Source organism: Pelophylax lessonae (genome assembly GCF_965119305.1).
Source record: "Pelophylax lessonae genome assembly, chromosome: 1".
Taxonomy (NCBI): domain Eukaryota; kingdom Metazoa; phylum Chordata; class Amphibia; order Anura; family Ranidae; genus Pelophylax; species Pelophylax lessonae.
In genome coordinates, this window is record NC_138768.1 from 265,517,016 (window position 1) to 265,537,603 (window position 20,588).

At 47.1% G+C, this 20,588-nt stretch overlaps 1 protein-coding gene across 2 annotated transcripts in view; it reads left to right on the top strand.

Moving 5' to 3' along the window:
- The window catches only part of TOP3B (DNA topoisomerase III beta), a 187,905-nt gene that overhangs the window by 75,643 nt on the left and 91,674 nt on the right, over positions 1-20,588 (top strand). For both annotated transcript variants that reach the window (XM_082247853.1, XM_082247854.1), the window contains 2 exons: positions 5,028-5,184; positions 9,828-9,941. In XM_082247853.1, the coding sequence (XP_082103979.1) occupies positions 5,028-5,184; positions 9,828-9,941 (271 nt within the window). The remainder of the gene's footprint in view (positions 1-5,027; positions 5,185-9,827; positions 9,942-20,588) is intronic.

Here is a 20,588-nt window from a genome sequence, read left to right on the forward strand (position 1 = left end):
CACTAAAGAGTGGGAAAGGTCAAAACATCCCCTTGTGGTCCCTAAGAGATTTGCTATGCGGTACCCTTATGAGGAGTCCTTTCTTAAGAAGTGGATTGTTCCACCGGTGGTGGACCCTCTGATCTCCAGATTGAACAAAGCAACCATGATTCCGGTTGAAGAGTCCCTGGCCTTTAAGGACCCGGCTGACAAGGAAGGCAGAGGCTGTGGCCTGCAATATGCACACTGTGGCTGGTTCGGCACTGAGGCCGGTATTTACCATTGCACTGGTGTCACAAACTCTGACCAAGTGGGCTAAGCTTTTACACCGTGACCTGGAGAGGGGGCAGCTCCCCACTGCTGCACAAGCTTTAGAAATGCATGTTCAGGGTGTGCCCCCCCCCCCAGCTCTTTGTTTGTTTGTTTGTCCCCACTTCCTTTGCTGAACTGGCGGACCAGCTTGTCCAGGGGCTGCAGTTTGCGATGCATCTGTGATGCCTCTTTAGATGCGGCTCTCTGTTGCTAGGCTCTCTGTTTCAGCAGTGGTCCTTCTGCGTCTTTTTTGGCTTAAATGCTGGTCTGCAGACCAGATTTCTAAGAAGGCCTTGACTGAGCTTCCTTTTCAATTAGATTGCCTGTTTGGAGCTACCCTGAATGACATTATTAGGAGTCTCACAGAGGGGAAGAGTACCTTTCTTCCACAGGCTACTAAGGGCAGGGACCCTTGTCATAGACGTGGACCATTCTTCTTGGCTCATAAGAAGTTTTTTCGTCCTTCAGTGGCGACTGACAAGGGATCAAAGCCTTTCAGGGCCCCCTCTAGTGGATCCAAGCAAACTTGGTCTGGCAAGTCGGGAGCGGGCTCATCCAGACTGGCGGACAAGGCTCCTTCAGCATGAAGGTGCGCCCTCACTCTAATCGGGGGTGGGGGGACGTCTTCGCTGGTCTCTGGACCTGTGGACTTCCCTGGTACCAAGACAAGTAGGTCCACAAAGTCATACGGTTCGGCTACAAGATCGAATTTCACTCTTACCCCCGGCAAGGTTCTTTTCTTTCCAATTTGCACCTGTCTCGGACAGCTTACGGGGTCTTTTTGGGGTGGTACAAGACCTGTTACTTCAAGGAGTGATTGTCCCAGTTCCGACATCGGAACATTTTCAGGGTTTTTACTCAAACCTGTTTACAGTTCCCAGGAAGGAGGGTAAGGTGCGTTGAATCCTGGACCTCAAGGCACTGAACTGCTTTGTGCGGGTGCAGAAGTTCAGAATGGAGTCCATTCGTACGGTGGTGGTATCCCTGCATCAGGGGGATTTTCTTGCCTCTATCATCTTTAAGGATGCTTACCTTCACATTCCTATATGTGCCTGTCACCACGCTTCCTCCGGTTTTCCATGGGAGAGGAGTATTCTCAGTTTGTGGCGTTTACCCTTTGGTCTCGCCTCTGCTCCTCGGGTCTTCACAAAAGTGTTGGCTCCGGTGCTGGCATTGTTACGCCAACAGGGGATCGCAGTACTGGCCTATCTGGACGACCTCTGCGAGCAGAGTCTCCTACTGCTCTGGTGGAAAACCTGGAAATCACCATACAGACTCTGAGGGAGTTCGGCTGGATTCTGAATTTTCAGAAGTCTGCTCTAGTTCTGTCCACAAACTGGACAATCTGGGACTGACTCTGGACTCTGCTTTAGACTTTCTGCTCCTTCCTCTGGACAAACTCCAAAAACTGCCGGCTGCATATCGTCTCCTGCTGACCAGCAGATGGTCATCCCTCTGGACTTGCATGCGGGTGCTGGGCCTGATGTTGTCTACCTTCGAGGCTGTTCCATTTGCACAGTTCCGTACAAGGTTCCTGCAAAGGGAGATTCTGGCAAAATGGGACAAAACTCCTCAGTTTCTGGACAATCAGATCAGCTGTTTCTGATATGGGGGCTTCGCTCTCCGGTGCTTTGGCTGGGCAAATCTTGCCTCCCCCTTGTATTGTGACAGTGGTCACCACGGATGCCAGCCTGTCCGGCTCGGGAGGCTTCCTCTGCAATAATTCTTCTCGGGGCATCTGGACACTGGAAGAGTCCAGACTACCGATCAATGTCTTGGAACTTCGAGGGATCAGACTGTGTGGAACGTTGGACGGATGGTCTTCAGGGATGTCCAGTGCGCATTCAATCTGACAATGCAACGGCCGTGGCTTGTGTCAATCACCAAGGGGGCACAAGAACTGTCCTGGCAGCTCAGAAGGTAGCTGGAATTCTAAGGTGGGCAGAACAGTTTGTTCCAGCCATCTCCGCCGTACACATTCCAGGGGTGAAAAACTGGCAGGCGGATTACCTCAGTCGGCAGGCATTGGACCTAGGGGAGTGGTCCCTTCATCCAGAGGTGTTTCATCAGTTGTGTCTCCAGTGGGGCATTCCCAAGGTGGATCTGTTGGTGTCCTGGCTCAACAGAAAGGTGCAGAGGTTTGTGGCTCAGTCACAGGATCCTCTGGCCGACACCACAGACGCGCTGGTGACCCCGTGGAGTCAGTATCGTCTGATTTACGCCTTTCCTCCTTTCAAGCTTCTGCCCAGACTTCTACACAGGATCGAGGCAGAAGGGATTCCGGTCATCTTCGTGGCCCAGACAGGCCTCACTCTGCTGTCCCAAGAACTGATCTTCCATCCTGCTTTACAGTTGCTGGCTTTGATGGCTTGGCTGTTGAATGCCAGGTGTTGATAGAGGTTTGTCTGAGCCTGTGATTCTAACACTGTTAGAAGCTTGGAAATCTACTTCTAGGAAGATCTACCAATTGTACGTGGAAGACGTACATTGCATGGTGTGAGTCTCTTGGGGTTCATCCCCGTTCCTTTTCGGTGGCTCGGATCTTGGCCTTCCTTCAACGGGGGTTAAGCAAAAACTGGCTTTGAGTACTATCAAGGGCTAGTTGTTGGCCACAGCGGTCTTCTTTCAATGGCCTTTGGCCACACACTCCCTGGTGCGTACTTTTCTTCAGGGAGTTTGTGACTTGGCTCCTCCAGTGCGGTCTCCGTTACCGCCTTGGGACCTCAATTTGGTGCTCTCAGTCCTCCAGAGGCCTCCCTTTGAGAACCTTCAGGAGATTCCCCTGCTTCCGCTGTCCGGTCTTTTTGGTGGCTATCACCTCTGCGCACGGGGTGTCAGAATTGGAGGCGTTATCCTGTCGTTCACCTTACCTGGTGGTTCACAGAGATAAGGTGGTTCTTCGCCCCTGTCCGTCGTTCCTTCCAAAGGTTGTCTCTGATTTTCATTTGAATAAAGACATTGTGTTGCCTTCCCTGTGTCCCGGGCCAAAACATCCGAACAGAATTGCTTTGCATGCCTTGGATATGGTCCAGGCGATTAGGTTGTACCTGGCAGCTATGGAGTCTTTTAGGAAATCAGACTCACTATTTGTGCTCACGCATGGGCCTCGGAAAGGGTTGTCTGCTTCCCCTGCGACCATTTCCAGATGGATCAGACAGATGGTGTTTCAGGCCTATTCCATGAAGGGTCAGGTTCCTCCCTTCCCTGTCAAGGCTCACTCTACTCGTTGCTCAGTGCCTCCTGGGCCTTCCGTCATCAGGCGTCAGTGATGCAGGTTTGCAAGGCGGCCACCTGGTCGTCGGTGCACAGAAAATACTAGAAAGTGGATGTGTTGACATCTGCGGATGCTTCCTTTGGCCGCAAAGTTTTGCAGGCTGCTGTTTAGAGGACCTGCTCCTCTTTGAGGGTGTATTGTTTTTTTTCAAGTGAACTCCAGTTGTTTTGGTTGAGCTCCGGTTTATCTGGTTGGCTATAGTTAGCCTTGGGAATTTCTTTTTAGCTGTTCCCACCCCTCATTTTTAATGATACTTTGGGACGTCCCAATGGTTAAGAAGATCAGGAGCTGTGTCCGCCAATGAATGAAAGAGAAAATTAGATTTTTGACTTACTGTAAAATCAATTTCTCTGATGTTCATTGACGGATACAGCACCCACCCCTCTATGGAGTTGTAATTCTTCTGACACTGCTTGTAACAAAACTGAGTACCTATAGCAGAGAGAGGGGGTATACCTGTCATGTACCTGGGTGTCCTTTAACCGGGAGGTTTGCAGCCTGCAGCCTTGCCTGTTGTGCCACAGGGATGTTCTGGAGTCTTTGCAGTGATTTTCCAGCCTAAAGCTTTGCCTTGAACTCACTAGCCCCACCTGCTGCCAGCTGCGAACAATGTACAATTTAACCAGCACATAAATTGCAGCACTACCTGTTACTCCGTGCGCGCTTGTTTTGAATATCTCCCTGGGTGTGCTGTATGCTCGTTGACTGATTATCGTGTATGAACTTTTGCCTGAATTCTTCATCCTGTCAATACCGTAATTCACCGCCAGCTTGTGTATGACCTCTGCCTACCTGACCATTCTTTGGATTTCGTTTATATACCGCTTTGCCAAATCAGTTGCCGGCCCGATCTCCCTGACTACGTTATTGCCTGAATACTCAGCACTCAAGCTCCACTTCAGACTTTACCTCACAGGTACCTAACAATACCCCCTGGGACTTCCCATAGGCGTAGCCAAACTTTTTTGATATGCCTAGTGTCCTACTCCTGTAGGGGACAGTATAACCCAATGCCCAATGGTTAAGATGATCAGGAGTCAATGAACATCAAAGAAATGGATTTTACGATAAGTCAAAAATCCCATTCTTTTTTAAAAATTATCATTTTTATCATTTTCAGTTTCGACTTTGGTTTTCGGCCAAGTGAAACCTGCAATTTCAGTTTCGGTACCAAAATTTCAATTTGGTGCACCTCTAGTTTTTTAGTGCTGAAAGTGCTTACAACTCATAGATTTATCAACAGATGACAGAACACAGCTTTACTTGTTCTCCATGAAAAGAGGAAAGGGTGTTATCAACACATTTTCTAATTCTGCCTGTCTGGCCAACTGGTTATGAGAAACAATGATTAGTCATGGGGTAATTCTCAGGAAGTAATTTAGCCCATTTATAGCTAATCTATATGTCAGCAAAAAGACCACATGAGCTTAAGATGCCTCACATTTTGTTGTTTACCATATAGGTTCCAGACAAAGTATTTTCAAGGGAAATATGGTAACCTGGATAGCTCTTTAATATCATTTGGTCCTTGCCAGACCCCCACATTGGGATTTTGTGTGGAGAGACATGACAAGATTCAGTCCTTCAAACCTGAGACTTACTGGGTTCTTCAAGTCAAGGTATGTCATAGATTATGTTGTATATTGATGATGGTGTACTTGAGCCTTGTGTAAATGTGTCCATAAGAACTGTGTATTAGCAGACAATAAACTTTAGAATTTCTTCAAGGAAAGTTCTTCTTTTACTTTTTGCCTGAAAAGCACACCAATATCTCAAAAGCACATTGAAGTCTGTAGAAGCAATATGAATAAACCTAAAAGCCAGTTTATTTCAGTTAAAAAAAAAAAAAAAAAAAAAAAGGCAGCGACCAGAAGGAAATGGCTTTAGTTTTGCAGCTTCACTTTAACAGGCAGGGAAGGTCCTACTAAGAGGAGAAAGGAGGAATAGTGCACCAACCAGATGCAATAAAAGCTCCAGATTTATTTAAAAAAGTGTAGATGTATACAGCCTTGTAATAGTCCTTAAAGGGGTTGAAAAGTCAGAAGGTTTTTTTTATCCTAATGCATTCTTTGCATTAGGATAAAATGTCTTCTGTGTTCAGCAGCCCCCCTAATACTTACCTGAGGTCCCTTTCTGTCCAGCGATGTCCTCGAGTGTCTCAGCTGAGATTCTCCCTCCTGACTGGCTGAGACATTGGCTGCCACTGCTGTCAATCAAAGTCAGCTAGTCAATCAGGAGAGAGAGAGGGGGCAGAGCTGGGTCAGGGCTCCATGTGTAAATGGACACAGGGAGCGGTGACTCGGCTCGGGTGCCCCCATAGCAAGCTGTTTGCTGTGGGGGGCACTGAAAAGGAGGTAGGGGCCAGGAGAGCAGAAGAGGAACCCAAGAAGAGGAGAATCCGGGCTGCTGTGTGCAAAACCAACTGCACAGAGGAGGGAAGTATAACATGTTTATTATTGTTATAGGGAAAGAAACGAGACTTTACAATCACTTTAACCGCTTGCCGACCGCCGCAAGTACATATACTGCGATGGTCAGCCCCGGCCAGGCAAAGTGACATATATATATACGTCACTAGCCTGTGACCGGCTTGTGAGCCAATAGTGGGCGAGCGCGCGCCCGCTGAGGCGCGCGCCCCGCCGTGGCTCATTCACTGAGGAGTCCATGCGTGTGACCGGCGGACCCGATGTCCGCCGGTCACACTGCGATCGTCGGTAGAGAGGGAGAAAGGCAGGCGGCTAATGTAAACAAGCCGCCTGTCATTCTCCCCTGTGTAAAAATGGAGATCAGACGGTTCTACTATGTAGGACCGTTGATCTCTGTTTTTACAGTAGTAGCCATGTCCCATCACAGTTAGAAGCACGCCCCTAGGACACACTTAACCCCTCCCTCTCCAATACAGTTAACCCCTTCCCTGCCAGTGTCATTTTTACAGTAACAGTGCATATGTATAGCACTGATTAATGCAGTAATGTCACTGGTAACCCCAAAAGTGTCAAAAATGTCAGTCAAGGGTCCGATCTGTCCGCCGCAATGTCGCAGTCCCGCAAAAAAAATCGCAGATCGCCGCCATTACTCGTTAAAAAAAAAAAAAAACACCAAAGATGACAAAAATCTTTCCCTTTGTTAGTAAACGCGATAACTTTTGCGCAAACCAATCAAAATACGCTTTTTGCGATTTTTTTTTTTTACCAAACATATGTAGCATAAAACAAATTGGCCAAAAATGTTAAAAAATTTAGATTTTTACATTTTTTTGGGGAATTTCATATAAAAAAATGTGAAAAATATTATTTTTGCAAAATTTACGCTCTTTTTTTGTTTATAGCGCATGATCAAAAAATCGCACAGGTGATCAAATACCACCAAAAGAAAGCTCTGTTTGTGGGAAAAAAAGGACGTCAAATTCGTTTAGGTACAGCGTCGCACGACCGTGCAATTGTCTGTTAAAATCACGCAGTAAAAAATCGCAAAAAAAACCCTGGTCAGGAAGGGGGTAAAATCTTCGGGGGCTTAAGTGGTTAAAGTGGTTGTAAACCTTTTCATATTTCCAGTAAAGTGACTGGCCTCAGGTGATACACAGAGATGAAACAAAGACTCCTACATAAGCTGTACCTGTTTATCTACAGTGTTCTGTTTTTTACAAAGTTTGTTTGAAGTTCAGGAAAAGGGGGTGGAGAGCTGAAATTACAGTCTGCACAGCTCAGAGAGGAGAGCCTTGAGAACTGATTTGGATGGAAGAGACCCACCCGCCTCCACACAGCACACAGGAACAGCGCTGAGGCTGTCAATCAGCTGGCGCTCCCTCCCCGTTACAATTTTTCCCTTGGTGTCAGGAAAACTTGTCAGAAGTGATTTATGCTGATATCAGAGGAACAGGGTAGGAGACAAAAATGACACTTGGTGCTCTTAATTGAGACAAGTACACACTATAGAGGGATAGGCTTTGTTCATATTTCATGTCTGAGGTTTACAACCACTTTACTTGAAATGAGCCTGCTCACTCTGTTCAGCTATGGGGATTCCTGCGTGATGGTCCACAGGTGTTTAGGGTTGGGGCCAGAGCAATAGTATACAGCTGCATCCACATTACTCTGGGGCCTCAATGAAGAAGCACCCAACAATGTGATGTGTTTAGCTATAGACTTTACAAAGTGTCACTTTAACTATAATTGCCCTTCGCATTGTTTGATGCTGTACAGGTGCTCTCTTCAGAGCAACAAGGATGCCGCTCTATGCTATAGTGAAAAGCGGTAGTTGATCTCTCCCTCCTGACATCCTTGGACCCTAATGGACGAAGCCACATTCTATGTCAGACCATAGTGAAGTGAGCTCATCTCACTGGCATACAGGCCATATGCAAGCTCTGTTTTCATCCAAATGTGTGAGTTCATGATCTTCATAATAAATCTGGACATTTTATTACACTAGGTCGGTGTGCGTTTTTTTTTTTTTTCTTTTTTACACTTTTCACCTACACGGGTCTTATTTCCCTTGCTTTATTTTCATTTTGGGGTTTCAGTTACATGAACATAATGTATTCATAAAGCCTCATGCACACTAGAAAGCTAAAAACTGCTTTAGAAACGCTGGATAAAAACGCTGTTTTAGCGTTTTCTTGCCGGCACTTAGGAGTATTTAGCCTAGTGGGTTAGCTACATTTATTAGCTGCAGCGTTAAGGAGCGGGGCAGCCGGCATCCCTAACAACCAGTGGATAGCTGGCTGTTAAGGAGTGGGCCGGGAAGCCGGCCACGCGTCCTTAACAACGGACGAGTCATTAGCTGAATGTTAATAAAAAACATTGCTGGCATTGTGCCCTTTGGGTCTGGTATGGATTTTAAAGGAAACCCCACGCCAAAATTAAAAATTTAAAATAAATGGCTTGGGGTCTCTCCCCCCAAATCCATACCTGACCCTTAGGTCTGTGCTTATGGTGTGTTTTTCATAGGTCATGTGAATCAAAAACCACATCAAAAACGTAACGTGGGTGCGTTATTGATGTGTTATTGATGCGTTCTTGCTGCGTTTTCAATGCATTTCAACGGGGAGATGCGTTTTTTTTTAACTGACCAAAAATGCAGTAAGCAAGATTTTTAACACAACGGAAGCGCAATGGACCAGTGTGAAGACATACATAAAATGTAAAGAGATGCGTTTTTCTTGAGCTTTTCTTGCTGTAAAGGTGCCAATAATGGCCGACAATTCATATTCATTTAAATTCATGATATAAATTTAAAAGTCAAATACAATACAGTTATATATAAAACGATATATATATATATATATATATATATATATATATATATATATATATTTATTTATTTATTTATTTATTTTTTATTTATTTTTTTTTAAAACGTTCATTTTTGGTTTTGGCCAAGTGCATCCTAAATTTTCGGCTTCGGCACCAAATTTTTCTTTGGTGCTAATATAGTGTGTGTGTGTTAATATATCTGTACATACACACACTATATTACCAAAAGTATTGGGTTGCCTGCCTTTGCTTACACACACATTAACTTTTATGGCGTCCCAGTCTTAGTCTGTAGGGTTACATTTTAAGTTGGCCCACCCTTTGCAGTTATAACCGCTTCAGCTTTTCTGGGAAGGATGTCCTCAAGATTTAGGAGTGTATATATGGGAATATGACCATTCTTCCTGAAGCCCATTTGTGAGGTCAAGCACTGATGTTGGACGAGAAGGCCTGGCTTGCAGTCTTCGCTCTAATTCATCTCAAAGGTGTTCTATTGTGTTGATATCAGGACTCTGTGCAGGCCAGTGAAGTTCCTTTACCCCAAACTCGCTCATTAAGGTCTGAGGCCTGACCTCAACCCGATAGAACATCTTTGGGATGACTTAGAGCAGAGACTGTGAGCCAAGCCTACTCGTCCAACATCAGTGCCTGACCTCATAAATGCGCTTCTGGAATAATGGTCAAACATTCCCACAGACACACTCCTAAACCTTGTGGACAGCCTTCCTAGAAAAGTTGACTCTTGTTATGTCTGCAAAGGATGGGCCAACTCAATATTGAACCCCATGGACTAAGACTGGGATGCCAATAAAGTTCATGTGCATGTAAAGGCAAGCGTTTATTACTTTTTGTAATCTAGTGTGTGTTTGTGTGTGTGTGTGTGTATAACATGTTTTAGGAAACAAAACAATACACTTCTTTTGCAGTGATAAAATAGGAAAAAAATAAGCAAGAGCTTACACCTGTATGATTTGCAATCTCAAAGATTTTTGTATTTTTTTGTTCAGGTGAGCCGTGGCCAAGAACATCCTCTTACACTGGACTGGGATCGAGTGCGGGTCTTTGACAGAGAGATTGCTCAGATGTTCCTAAATATTACAAAAACAAGCAGGGAAGCTAAGGTATATTTTTTTACAAGTTTAAACCTGAAATAAAAATACATACCTGAACTACTGCTTGCCCACATAGCAAGTTCCACCCTCTTCTGACTTAACCACTTCCCACCCAGCCTATAGTCAATTGACGGCTCGGTGGGCCTCTCGTCGATTAAAGATGGACGTCCTCCAGAATCACTGTACCAGCCCACTGCTGGTACCATGTGACCGCTGTGACTAATCACAGCAGGTCACATTACAGTTGTAGACAATGAATGGCTTCCTTTCAAGCTATCCATTGTGTACAATTGTGTTGCTAGCTGTGATTGGTCACAGTGATAACATGGTAGTGACTGGGCCAATCACAGCCCATCTGTGCTATGTGATCAGCTGTGGCCAATCACAGCTAATCACAACAAAACAAAGTGAATCAATTTCATTCTGTAAAATGCTTGTTCATAGCAATGAAATTAACTTGTTCCGGACCACCCGCCGCTCTGATTGTCGCCAGCCAACCGCGATCGCTCCCTGCTGAGAGAGGAGGGCGGTCAGCTATTGTAAACACAGCTGACCGTTCTTCTCTCTGGAATGATTACAGAGCGCCTGTGATCCTTCTATATAGGATCACAGGTCTCTGTGATCATTTTAAAAGCCCACCCCCCCCCCCCCCCACAGTTAGAAACACTCCCCTAGGCTTACATTTAACCCCTTGATCACCCACTGTGTTAATCCCTTCCCTGCCAATGCCATTATTACAGTTACAGTGCATATTTTTAGCACTGATTACTGTAGTAATGTCACTGGTTCCCCGAAAAGTGTCAAAAATGTCAGTTAGGGGTCCGATCTGTCCGCCGCAATGTCGCAGTCCCTCTAAAAAACGCAGATCGCCGCCATTACTAGTAAAAAAAAAAACAATAAAGTAGTTAGTAGACATGATAACTTTTGTGCAAACCAATCAAAATACTCTTATTGCGATTTTATTTTTTTTTTTTTTTACCAAAAATATGTAGCAGAAAACAAATTGTCCTAAAATGTTAAAAAAATTTGATTTAAAATTTTTTTTGGGAATGTTATATAGCAGAATGTGAAAAATATTATTATTTTTTTTTCAGAATTGTCACTCTTTTTTTTTTTTGTTTATAGCTCAAAAAAAAAATTGCACAGGTAATCAAATACCACCAAAAGAAATTTGTGGGGAAAAAAATGACATCAATTTATTTTAGGTACAGCGTCGCACAACCGCGCAATTGTCCGTTAAAGTAACGCAGTGCCAAATTGCAAAAAAAACAGCCGATTTTACTCCCCTTGGTTCTTATAAGTGTAACGCTCTGGGGTTTGATTTTGTGAACTGGATTTGCAGCTACAGAATTTCCACTCAGTAGTCGTGTAGAGATGTGTTGAATCACCTTATCCAACTCTCTTGACTCATCATGGTGGTTCAGCCTGCTTCAGTATGCACACACACAAACACTCAGAGATGATGTTGTTGGAGTGATAGAGGTCTATGCAATAGTAGTGAGGTGATATACTGAAGGGATAGGCTTGAATAGTGATAGCAAATAATAATAAGCACTCAGGTAGTAATGTTGCAGGAGTGATAGCAGATGGTGATAGATAGTATGCAGGAGAGATAGCAATCATGTACAGGTAATAGGTGATAGATGATAACAGATGAAGTGTACAGGATATGCTAAGCAAACACAAGGATATAGGTTACAGGTGGTAGTAGGTTCAAGAGCTAACACTCTAGGTAGCGATGCAGGTGATAGATGGTGAGAGCATGTATCTTAGAGCTTAGTAACAGTTCTTATTATGCAGAAAGATATAGCAAGTGGTTTGGTAGGAAGGGATCCCCTGCGGGGTACTTATCACAGGCTGGTGAGCGAGGGTAAGGATCAGGTAGCGAGGTAAAGGATCAGGTAGCGAGGTAAAGGATCAAGTAGCGAGGCTCCGGTCAGTCCAGGTATAGGGAAGATAGCTGGAGGATACGGCAGCGTCAGTCAGGCTTGTATTATGAGCGGTTGCACGAACACCTTGTGAGTGCAGACCGTCGGTTGAAATAGCCGCTCAGAGCGGCGCCTAGTGATGAAGTCATCAGTTGTTAAAGAGACATGCAGCTATATGCGTTCCATCTACCTGAATGGTGGAACGCAACCCGGAAGTAAGAGGCTAGAAGGTACTGAAAGTACCAGGATCTTACAATAAGCTGTTTTTCCCCCGAAGATCTGTACAGATCTATTGTGGGCCAAAGCAATTTTTATATGCTGATCAATTAATCGCCGCAAATCCAAATTTGACCCTTGCTAGAAAATTTGCATGCAAACGTATCACTGTTTACGAATTTAAAACCTTTCTGGGCATATCCCCTCTCATGGGCATTACAAAAAAGTGTGATTTGCGGTCATATTGGTCCACTGACCCAATTTATCATATGCCCATGTTATCCTCTGCTGCCATGGCCAGGACTAGATATGAGCAAATCTTGCGGTTCATGCACTTCAGTGACAATGAACTTTGTCGTCCTTGGGGTGACCCTGGATATGACTGGCTCCACAAAAGTCGGCAACTCATAAATCACTTCAACCAGAAGTTTTGCAGCCTTGTATACACCCCAAAAAAGCTATCTGCGTTGATGAGTCCCTGATTAAATTTTCTGGCCGCCTTGCTTTCACATGGTTTCTCCCCAGCAAGCGTGCCAGATTTGGGGTCAAGATGTATAAGCTCTGTGGCAGGGCAACAGGCTTCGACAGGGTAAATCTTTCTTCCCCTGTACTGGACGGTGGTCACCATGGATGCCAGTCTGTCCGAGTGGGGTGGCGTTTTTTGGCACGGATTGTGCTCAGGGGGTCTGGACTCCAGACTACCGATCGATATACTGGACATTTCCTCTGGAGGTGTTTTATCAGTTGTGTCTCCGGTGGGGAACTACTGAGGTGGTCCTGTTGGCCTCTCATCTCAACAGAAAGGTGCTTTGGTTTGTGGCACGGTCTCTGGATCCTCTGGCCGACGCCACAGATGCGCTGGTGGCTCCTTTGGGACCAGTATCTTCTGATATATGTCTTTCCTCTTCTAGAACTGCCAAGACTCCTGTGTAGGCTCGAGGCAGAAGGGATTACGGCCATCTTAGTGACTCCAAACTGACCTTGCCGGTCTTGGTACTCAGATCTGATACGGTTGGAGATCTGTTGGCTCAAGGGCCAATCTTCCATCTTGCTTTACAGCTGGCTTTACCAGCTTGGCTGCCGGATGCCAGGTGCTGAAGGCTAGAGGGTTGTCTGGGTGATTCCCACACTGCTTTAAGCTAGAAAATCTACTTCTAGGTAGATTTACCATCCCTTTTGAAGAGCGTACTGCGGATGTGAATCTCTTAGGGTTCACCCCAGCTCCTTTTCGGTGACTCAGAGCAGCATCTGCCTCTGGCACCACCAAGGGCCAGGTTCGACCATGGCAGTTTTCTTTCATCATCCTTTGGTTATGCTTTATGCAGTTTGCACCTTTGTTCAGGGGGTTCGCCACTTGGCTCCCCTAGTGCAGTCTCCATTGCCCTTGTGAAATCTCAACTTGGTGCTGTCGTTTCTTCATTAACCGCGGTTGAAAAATATTTGCGAGATTCTTCTGCTTACATTTTCCCAGAAGGTTTTCTTCTTGGTGGCTTTTTCTTCTGCACGTAGGGTGTCGGAGCTGGCAGTTTGTCTTGTCGTTCACTTTACTTGGTGATTCACTGAGATAAAGTGGTGCTTCGGCCCTCCTTCCTAAAGTCGTCTCTGGTTTCCATTAAAATAAAGGCATTGTGTTACCTTCCTTGTGTCCTAAGCCTAAGCACCCTAAAGAGATTACCCTACATTCTTTTGATGTGGCTCGAGCAATCAGGGTGTACCTGGCGGCAACTGAGTCATTCTGAAAAAGCAGATTCCCTATTTGTCTTTACGGATGGACCCTGTAAGGGGCTAGCAGCGTCTGCTATGAACATTTCCAGATGGATTAGGCCGAAGGTGGTGCATGCCTATTCCATTCAGGGTCAGGATCCTCCTTTCCCTGTTAAGGCACATTGTTCATGGATGCTTAGTGCCTTTTGGGCCTTCTGTCATCAGGCGTCTGTGGTGCAGGTTTGCAAGGCGGCCACCTGATAGTCCATGCACACTTTCACAAAATTTTATAAGGTGGATGTGTTGGCATTTGAGGGTGTACTTTTTTGTCTGGTGAGCTCTAGTTGTTCCTGGTTGAGCTCCTGTTTTACCTGGTTGGCTACGTTTTAGCCTTTGGGAAATATATTTTCTCTTACGTCCTCTGACAGTCGCCGCCTCTTCATATTCGTCACTAATGGGGTTATTGACCTTTGCTCCGTAGGAGTAGCTAGGCAACAGAATATATTAATATCAAAGCTTTTAGCATATACCACCCCCAGGGGGTGGTCCCCTCAGTCAATACCTCCCTGCTTCCTGCATTTCCAACTCCGTTTCTAATGCCTAGCTCAGGAGTAGGCTGGCTGTTCCTGTGCTGGGGCTCTTAGTCTCAGCTTCTTTTCTCTTTTTGATTTTATTTGGAGTTTTTTTTCTCTTCCTTTTACTTAGCTGTTTATTTCAGCGTTAGTTAGTTTCTTCTGATGAAGATGATCGTGCAGAGCTGGGTCTCAGTCTGGCCACCCTGGTTCCCAGGGCTCAGGGCCAGGGGCTTCCCAGCCTGCCATCGAGCGTTCAGCTTAGGTTTTACCCTGGCACATTGAACGACCCATCCCTGTTCGCTGCAGGGATGCTATTGGTGAGATGGCTACCTCACTGGATGCCATTGCGGTTTCGCACCGCAGTTCCACTGCGTCATGCTTGCGACACTCCCTGTCCTCAGTGCAGCGGTTTGGTCGCTGGAGCAGGCTCCCCACGCCATCCGGACTGGTAAGTGTAACTCTATGTGGGGACCTGTCTATTTGGGTGTCAGTCTGGGACTGTGTGACCCTGCATGTCTGTGTGGCTGCTGTGCTCCCTGTCAGTTCCTGTGTGGACCTGCTGCCTGTGTGTGGGCTGTGAAGGGGGGGGCTCTGCCGCTCTGCTGGGTGTCAGCAGGAGGCAGTCAGATTTTAGGCAATTTAAAGAAACCTTTCGCTGTGCCGAGTAGGTTCAAGCTGCGTTATCCATTTACTCCCGCCACTGATGAGCGTTGGTGTGTGCCGCCTCAAGTAGATCACGCGGTGGCGATTTTGAATAAATCCACTGCGATTCCTGCTGAGGATACCCCGGTGTTCCGGGACCCTACGGACAGGAGATTGGAATCTCTGGCCCGTCATTCTTATACGGTTGCTGGTTCTATGCTGAAGCCTATTTTCTCTATCGCTCATTGACAGACGTAGTCCTCGGTGATACAGCACCTTCGGGTTATGTTGCCTCCACAGGAGTAGGACTAGACAGGAAATAAAATGCTCTGGCCACACCCTAGGGGCAGTCCCAGAGGGTATATCCTCTCTCTCTCTGCCTCAGCAAATCAGTTTTTTTCTGTCTAGTCAGGAGTAAGGACCTAGATACCTTGCTGGGATCTTCGGTCCTGGCAGGATTTTTTTCTTAGAAAATAATTTTTTAAGACAGCTTTTTTTCTCCAGTGTTCCTGTGAGATCTTCAAGCAAGAAAGCTGAACTGGGCGACGGGCTGGATGTTGAGATCCAGTGGTCACCCCAGTTCAGCCTACGAGCGCGTGCAGGCCATAGCTCCGCGCTGGGTCGGCCGCGACATAGTCCCACTGGACGGGGACTGACCCTGCGAGTTAAACGTCTCGATGAAACGCCAAAGACCATGAGTCACGGCGCCCGTATTGGTCGACAGCCCTCCTACCTCGGTGGAGAGGGGTACTGTCAGGAGTTGGCGCCCGCCTGGTTCCGGTATGGTGAGTAGTATGTTCCCCCTTTCCCCCTGACGGGTCTTGTGGTGAACGCGGGCCCCTCTCTGTAATGGTAAGGATGGGTTCCCCTCTATCCTACAACATGTCACAGATCCCCCTAATTGAGTGTGATTTTTGTGTACAAGAAGCCAGGAGGCTTGGTTTGGGAGCTGACAATCTAATTGTAAAGATGTGTAAATGATTGTAGTCAGTGGCAGTACTAGAACTTTACTGTGATAGTATAAGGTATCCTACCTGTCAGTAGCCACAGGGCGATGTCTATACATGTATACTGCATTCCAGATCATTCCTCCAGCTAAGCAGCGGACCGCATACGACCCGCTGGGGTCCGGTACCTCCGACCACGCTGACCACCATGAGGGTGAAGGGTTGTGAGGCCGAGATCCTTCTGCAGACATGCCGCTATTCTGTGCAGGCCGCCGCCATTGTCTGGTAGATCGCACGAGGCCGCCATTTTGGTGTAGCCTCGTGTCTCCAGCATGGGGGCGGCCATGTTTGAGGTGATTCAAACACCTCATGGAGCCAGGGGGAGGAGCCGGCAGGCGTGTTAAGGGGCAGAGCCGCCTCTTTTACCCAGGAAATAGGGCCAAAGACTTCCTGTCTGTAACAAGACAAGCACTGAGCAAGCTGATGAAAACTTCTGTGCATCAGGGATGAGCCTTGGGGTCTGTCTCTCTCTCTGTGGGGTCCAAAAAGACAGGTAACACTGAGGGGCACTGTTGCGACTGGGGGACACAAAAAAAAAAAAAAAAAAGTTTTTTTTTTTTACTTTGTCATTTTTTGTCGCTGGCAAGTGTCTTGTATAATCATTGACCCTGCCGCATAGGTACCCCCACCTGATCCCCTCAAGGTGGCCGCAGGACCCTCCAGTACCCCACTTGTTTTTAATGCATTATCGGCAATTTTGGAGTCTTTGGTATCCCGGGTGGAGGTGGCCTGTCAGGGACGGGGGTCAAGTAGCGACCCCCGCCTACCCCTATTGTTTATCAGATACTTCAGATACGGATTCGGAACTGGTCAAAGCAGTTGCAGGTCCCTCTTAGGGGGCTGTTGTCTCAGGTAATATCTCCTCAGCAGTGAGGAGCACGTTTCTGCCTCCGCCATAGCACAAGAGTGGTGGATGCACTAGTTGTGTCCGTCCGGGAAACCTTTAGTCTTGAGGTTACACCGGCAGAGGTAGCTGAGACTGAGATTCCTTTTTGGTACTTGTTAGCCTACCAAAAGGGCGAAGGATTTTCCTTTACCCAAATGGGGTCGTTTTGAAACGAACCCCTGTTATTTCCAAACGCATGGCTAGGTGCTATCCGTTTGAGGAATTCCTCTTTATAGGATAGACAGTACCACCTGCTGTCTTGCCACAGACTGTTAGGATAAAAAGACCTCGTAACTAACGAGGACCTTCCTTTTCTGCTCATATAGAGTTGTTCGTTCCGCGAGGGCGGGCGATAAGGCGAAACCCTCCAAAGCCCCTTTAGAGGGGTTTCAAAGGGCGCTGGTCGGGTAAACAAAGAGTCCGGCTCAGCCAAGCCTGAAGAATATAGCCTGATGCGCCCCTACCCATCTCTGGGGTGGGAGGGGGGATGTCTTCACCGGTTTCTGGAGGACACAGGATCGAGTTTCGATCACTTCCACCGGTGCGATTCTGCCCTTCTAACATTGAACGGTTTCAGGGGTTCTATTCGAACCTATTCAAAATGCCCAGGAAAGAGGGCAAGGTGCGTCCAAATCTGGACTTGGGAAGAAATAGAGTCCATCCGTACAGTGGTGGCCTCCCTGCATAAAAGAGATTTCCTGGCGTCCATAGACATATAGGATGCCTATCTTTATATCCCCATCATCGCAGGACATCAGCGTTTTTTCGCTTTCCCAAAGATCATCCCTGGTTCCCACCAGGAGACTGAACTATCTGGGCCTAAGGTTGGATACATCCTGGGCAAGAGAGTTTCTCCTTGCTGGGAAACTCCAGAAGGTTCAGTCAACGATTCGGATGTTGCTGTCCGTCAATTGGCTGGGACTGATGGTGGCCTTCTTAGAGGCAGTACCGTATACCCAGTCTCATACCCGAATTCTCCTGAAGGAGATTCTTTTTTAATGGAATCAGAATTCCGATTCCCTGGACAATCGGATCCGGTTGAGCGAGCGGACCAGGAAGTCTCCGATGCTCAACCAGGGGAAGTAATTTCTTCCGATAGTATCCAGATTACCAATAAGGGTATCGGAACTGAGAGCGATCAGATTTTGTCTGATTTACTGGATCGAGCAGCTCTAGAGCAGCCCGATTCGGATCCAATCGCATATGGCCTCTTCATCCAGAGGTTTTTTCCCTAGCTGTCCCTTCATTGGGACATCCCGGATGTGGATCTGTTGGCACCTTGGCCTAACAGGAAGGTGCGGAGGTTTGTAGCTCGCGCCACGATCCTCTAGCGGACGCAGCAGAAACGCTGATCGCCCCGTGGGGGCAGTATCAGCTACGGCATGCCTTCCATCCTCTCAAGTTGCTGCGGGAACTTCTTCGCAGGATAGAGGTGGAGGGAATTCCAGTTATTCTGGAAATTCTGGATTGACCTCGTCAAGCCTGGTACGCCGACTTGGCGAGGCTAGTCGCGGACGCTCCTTGGAGACTTCCTCTCAGGGAGGATTTGCGGTCTTGGGGACCGATCTTCCATCTTGCTTTACAGTCGCTGGCTTAATGGCCTGGCCATTGAGACCCAGGTACTGAAGGACAAGGGAGTGTCAGCTTCAGTTATTCCTACCTCCAGTTAAAGCAAGGAAAGCGACTTCCAGCACATGGAAGTCTTATATTGCATGGTGTGAATCTATTGGATTTCCCCCACAGACCTATTCGGTGACCCGAATTTTGGTCTGTCTGCAACAAGGGGTTGAGCAGAAACTATCCTTGAGCACGATCAAGGGTCAGGTTTTCGGCGTTGGCAATCTTCTTTCAAGAAACCTTTGGCTAATCATTCCTTGGTGCGGAATTTCATCCAGGGGGTGCGACATCTGGCTCCGCCAGTGCACGCACCCTTACCGCCTGGTATCTTAATTTAGTGTGGTCGGTTCTTCAGAAACTTCTCTTTGAAGATATTAGGGAGATTCCCTTGCTTACATTCCCAGAAGGTGGCCTTCTTGGTGGCCATTACTTCTCTACGCAGGGTGTCAGAACTGGCCGCATTATCCTGTCGTTCCCCAGATCTGGTGGTTCATAGGGATAAGGTGGTTCTTCTTCCGAATCCATCCTTCCTTCCTAAAGTGGTTTTCGTAAGACGGACTCACTTTTTGTGATCACGGCTAGCCCTTGAAGGGGGTTGCCTGTGTCTGCCGCGACCATATCTACATGGATCAGTCAGACGGTGGTACAGGCTTATTCTATTAAGGGTCGGAATCCTCCGTTCCCTGTTAGGGCGCACTTCACTCGAGCGCTCAGTACTTCCTGGGCCTTTCGCCATCAGGCGTCAGTGGTCCAGGTATGTAAAGCGGCCACCTGGTCGTCGGTACATACCTTTACAAAATTTTATAAAAATGATGTCATGGCATCGGCGGATGCCTCATTTGGCCCCAAGGTTTTGCAGGCCGCAATTTGAGGAGACCGGTGGTCTACCTCGAGGGTTTTTTTCTGTTTGAAAAATGTATTTTTGTTGAGTCTCATCATGAAGGATGAGCATTGTAAACTTCTAGTTGGCACCGGTTGGGCCTTCTAGATTGGGATTTGATTTCCATTTTCCCACCCCTCATTTGTGATACTGCTCTGGGACTTCCCAAAGGTGCTGTATCACCGAGGACTACGTCTGTCAATGAGCGATAGAGAAAAATGGATTTTTGTAAAATCTTACCGTAAAATCCTTTTCTCTTAGCTCATTGACAGACGTAGTCCCCGCCCCTCTATTTTTGAGTTGGGTTGGGTTAAATTCTCTAAGCACTGCTTTTGTGACATAACTGATTTGCTGAGGCAGAGAGAGAGAGGATATACCCTCTGGGACTGCCCCTAGGGTGTGGCCAGAGCATTTTATTTCCTGTCTAGTCCTACTCCTGTGGAGGCAACATAACCTGAAGGTGCTGTATCACCGAGGACTACGTCTGTCAATGAGCTAAGAGAAAAGGATTTTACGGTAAGATTTTACAAAAATCCATTTTTTGCTTCCATTATGGCAGCCCAAGCCATTGCGGATTGGACGCAGGTGCTCAGGCGCACCCTGGTGGCTGACTCTGCCCCGCCGACAACTTTGGCTATGGTGGATCAAATTCATCAGGGTGTCATGTATTTGTGTGATGCGGACTTAGATATGGTCCCTTTGGCTGCGCGTCTTTCTAGTGTGGCGGTCTTGAACCGTCGCCTGATATGGCTGAAATGTTGGTCTGTTGACCAGTCTTCCCGCAAGACTTTGGCTAATTTGCCCTACGCGGGATCTCGCCTTTTTGGCGAATCTTTGGATACTCTGATAAAGGGTATTTCTGGGGGTAAGAGCACTCTCTTGCCCCAAACTCACAAGACTAAGTTTGTTCGTGGTAAGAAGAATACCTCGTTTAGGCCCTCTTAGGGGTCCTTTCGGGCCTTTCGGTCGCACTATAAGGGCAAGCCCTTCAAGGGCCAAGGCTCCCAGAAGAAGCCGTGGACGGGTAAGCAGAAGTCCGGCCAGTCCGGGTCCGCTACCCATAACAATGCGGCCTGAAGGGACGCCCCCACCCGGTTCTGGGGTGGGGGGACGTTTGCTCGGTTTTCTTCAACCCTGGCTGGACCGCATTCGGGACAGATGGGTTCAGGAAATCGTTCGATCTGGATACAAGATCGAGTTT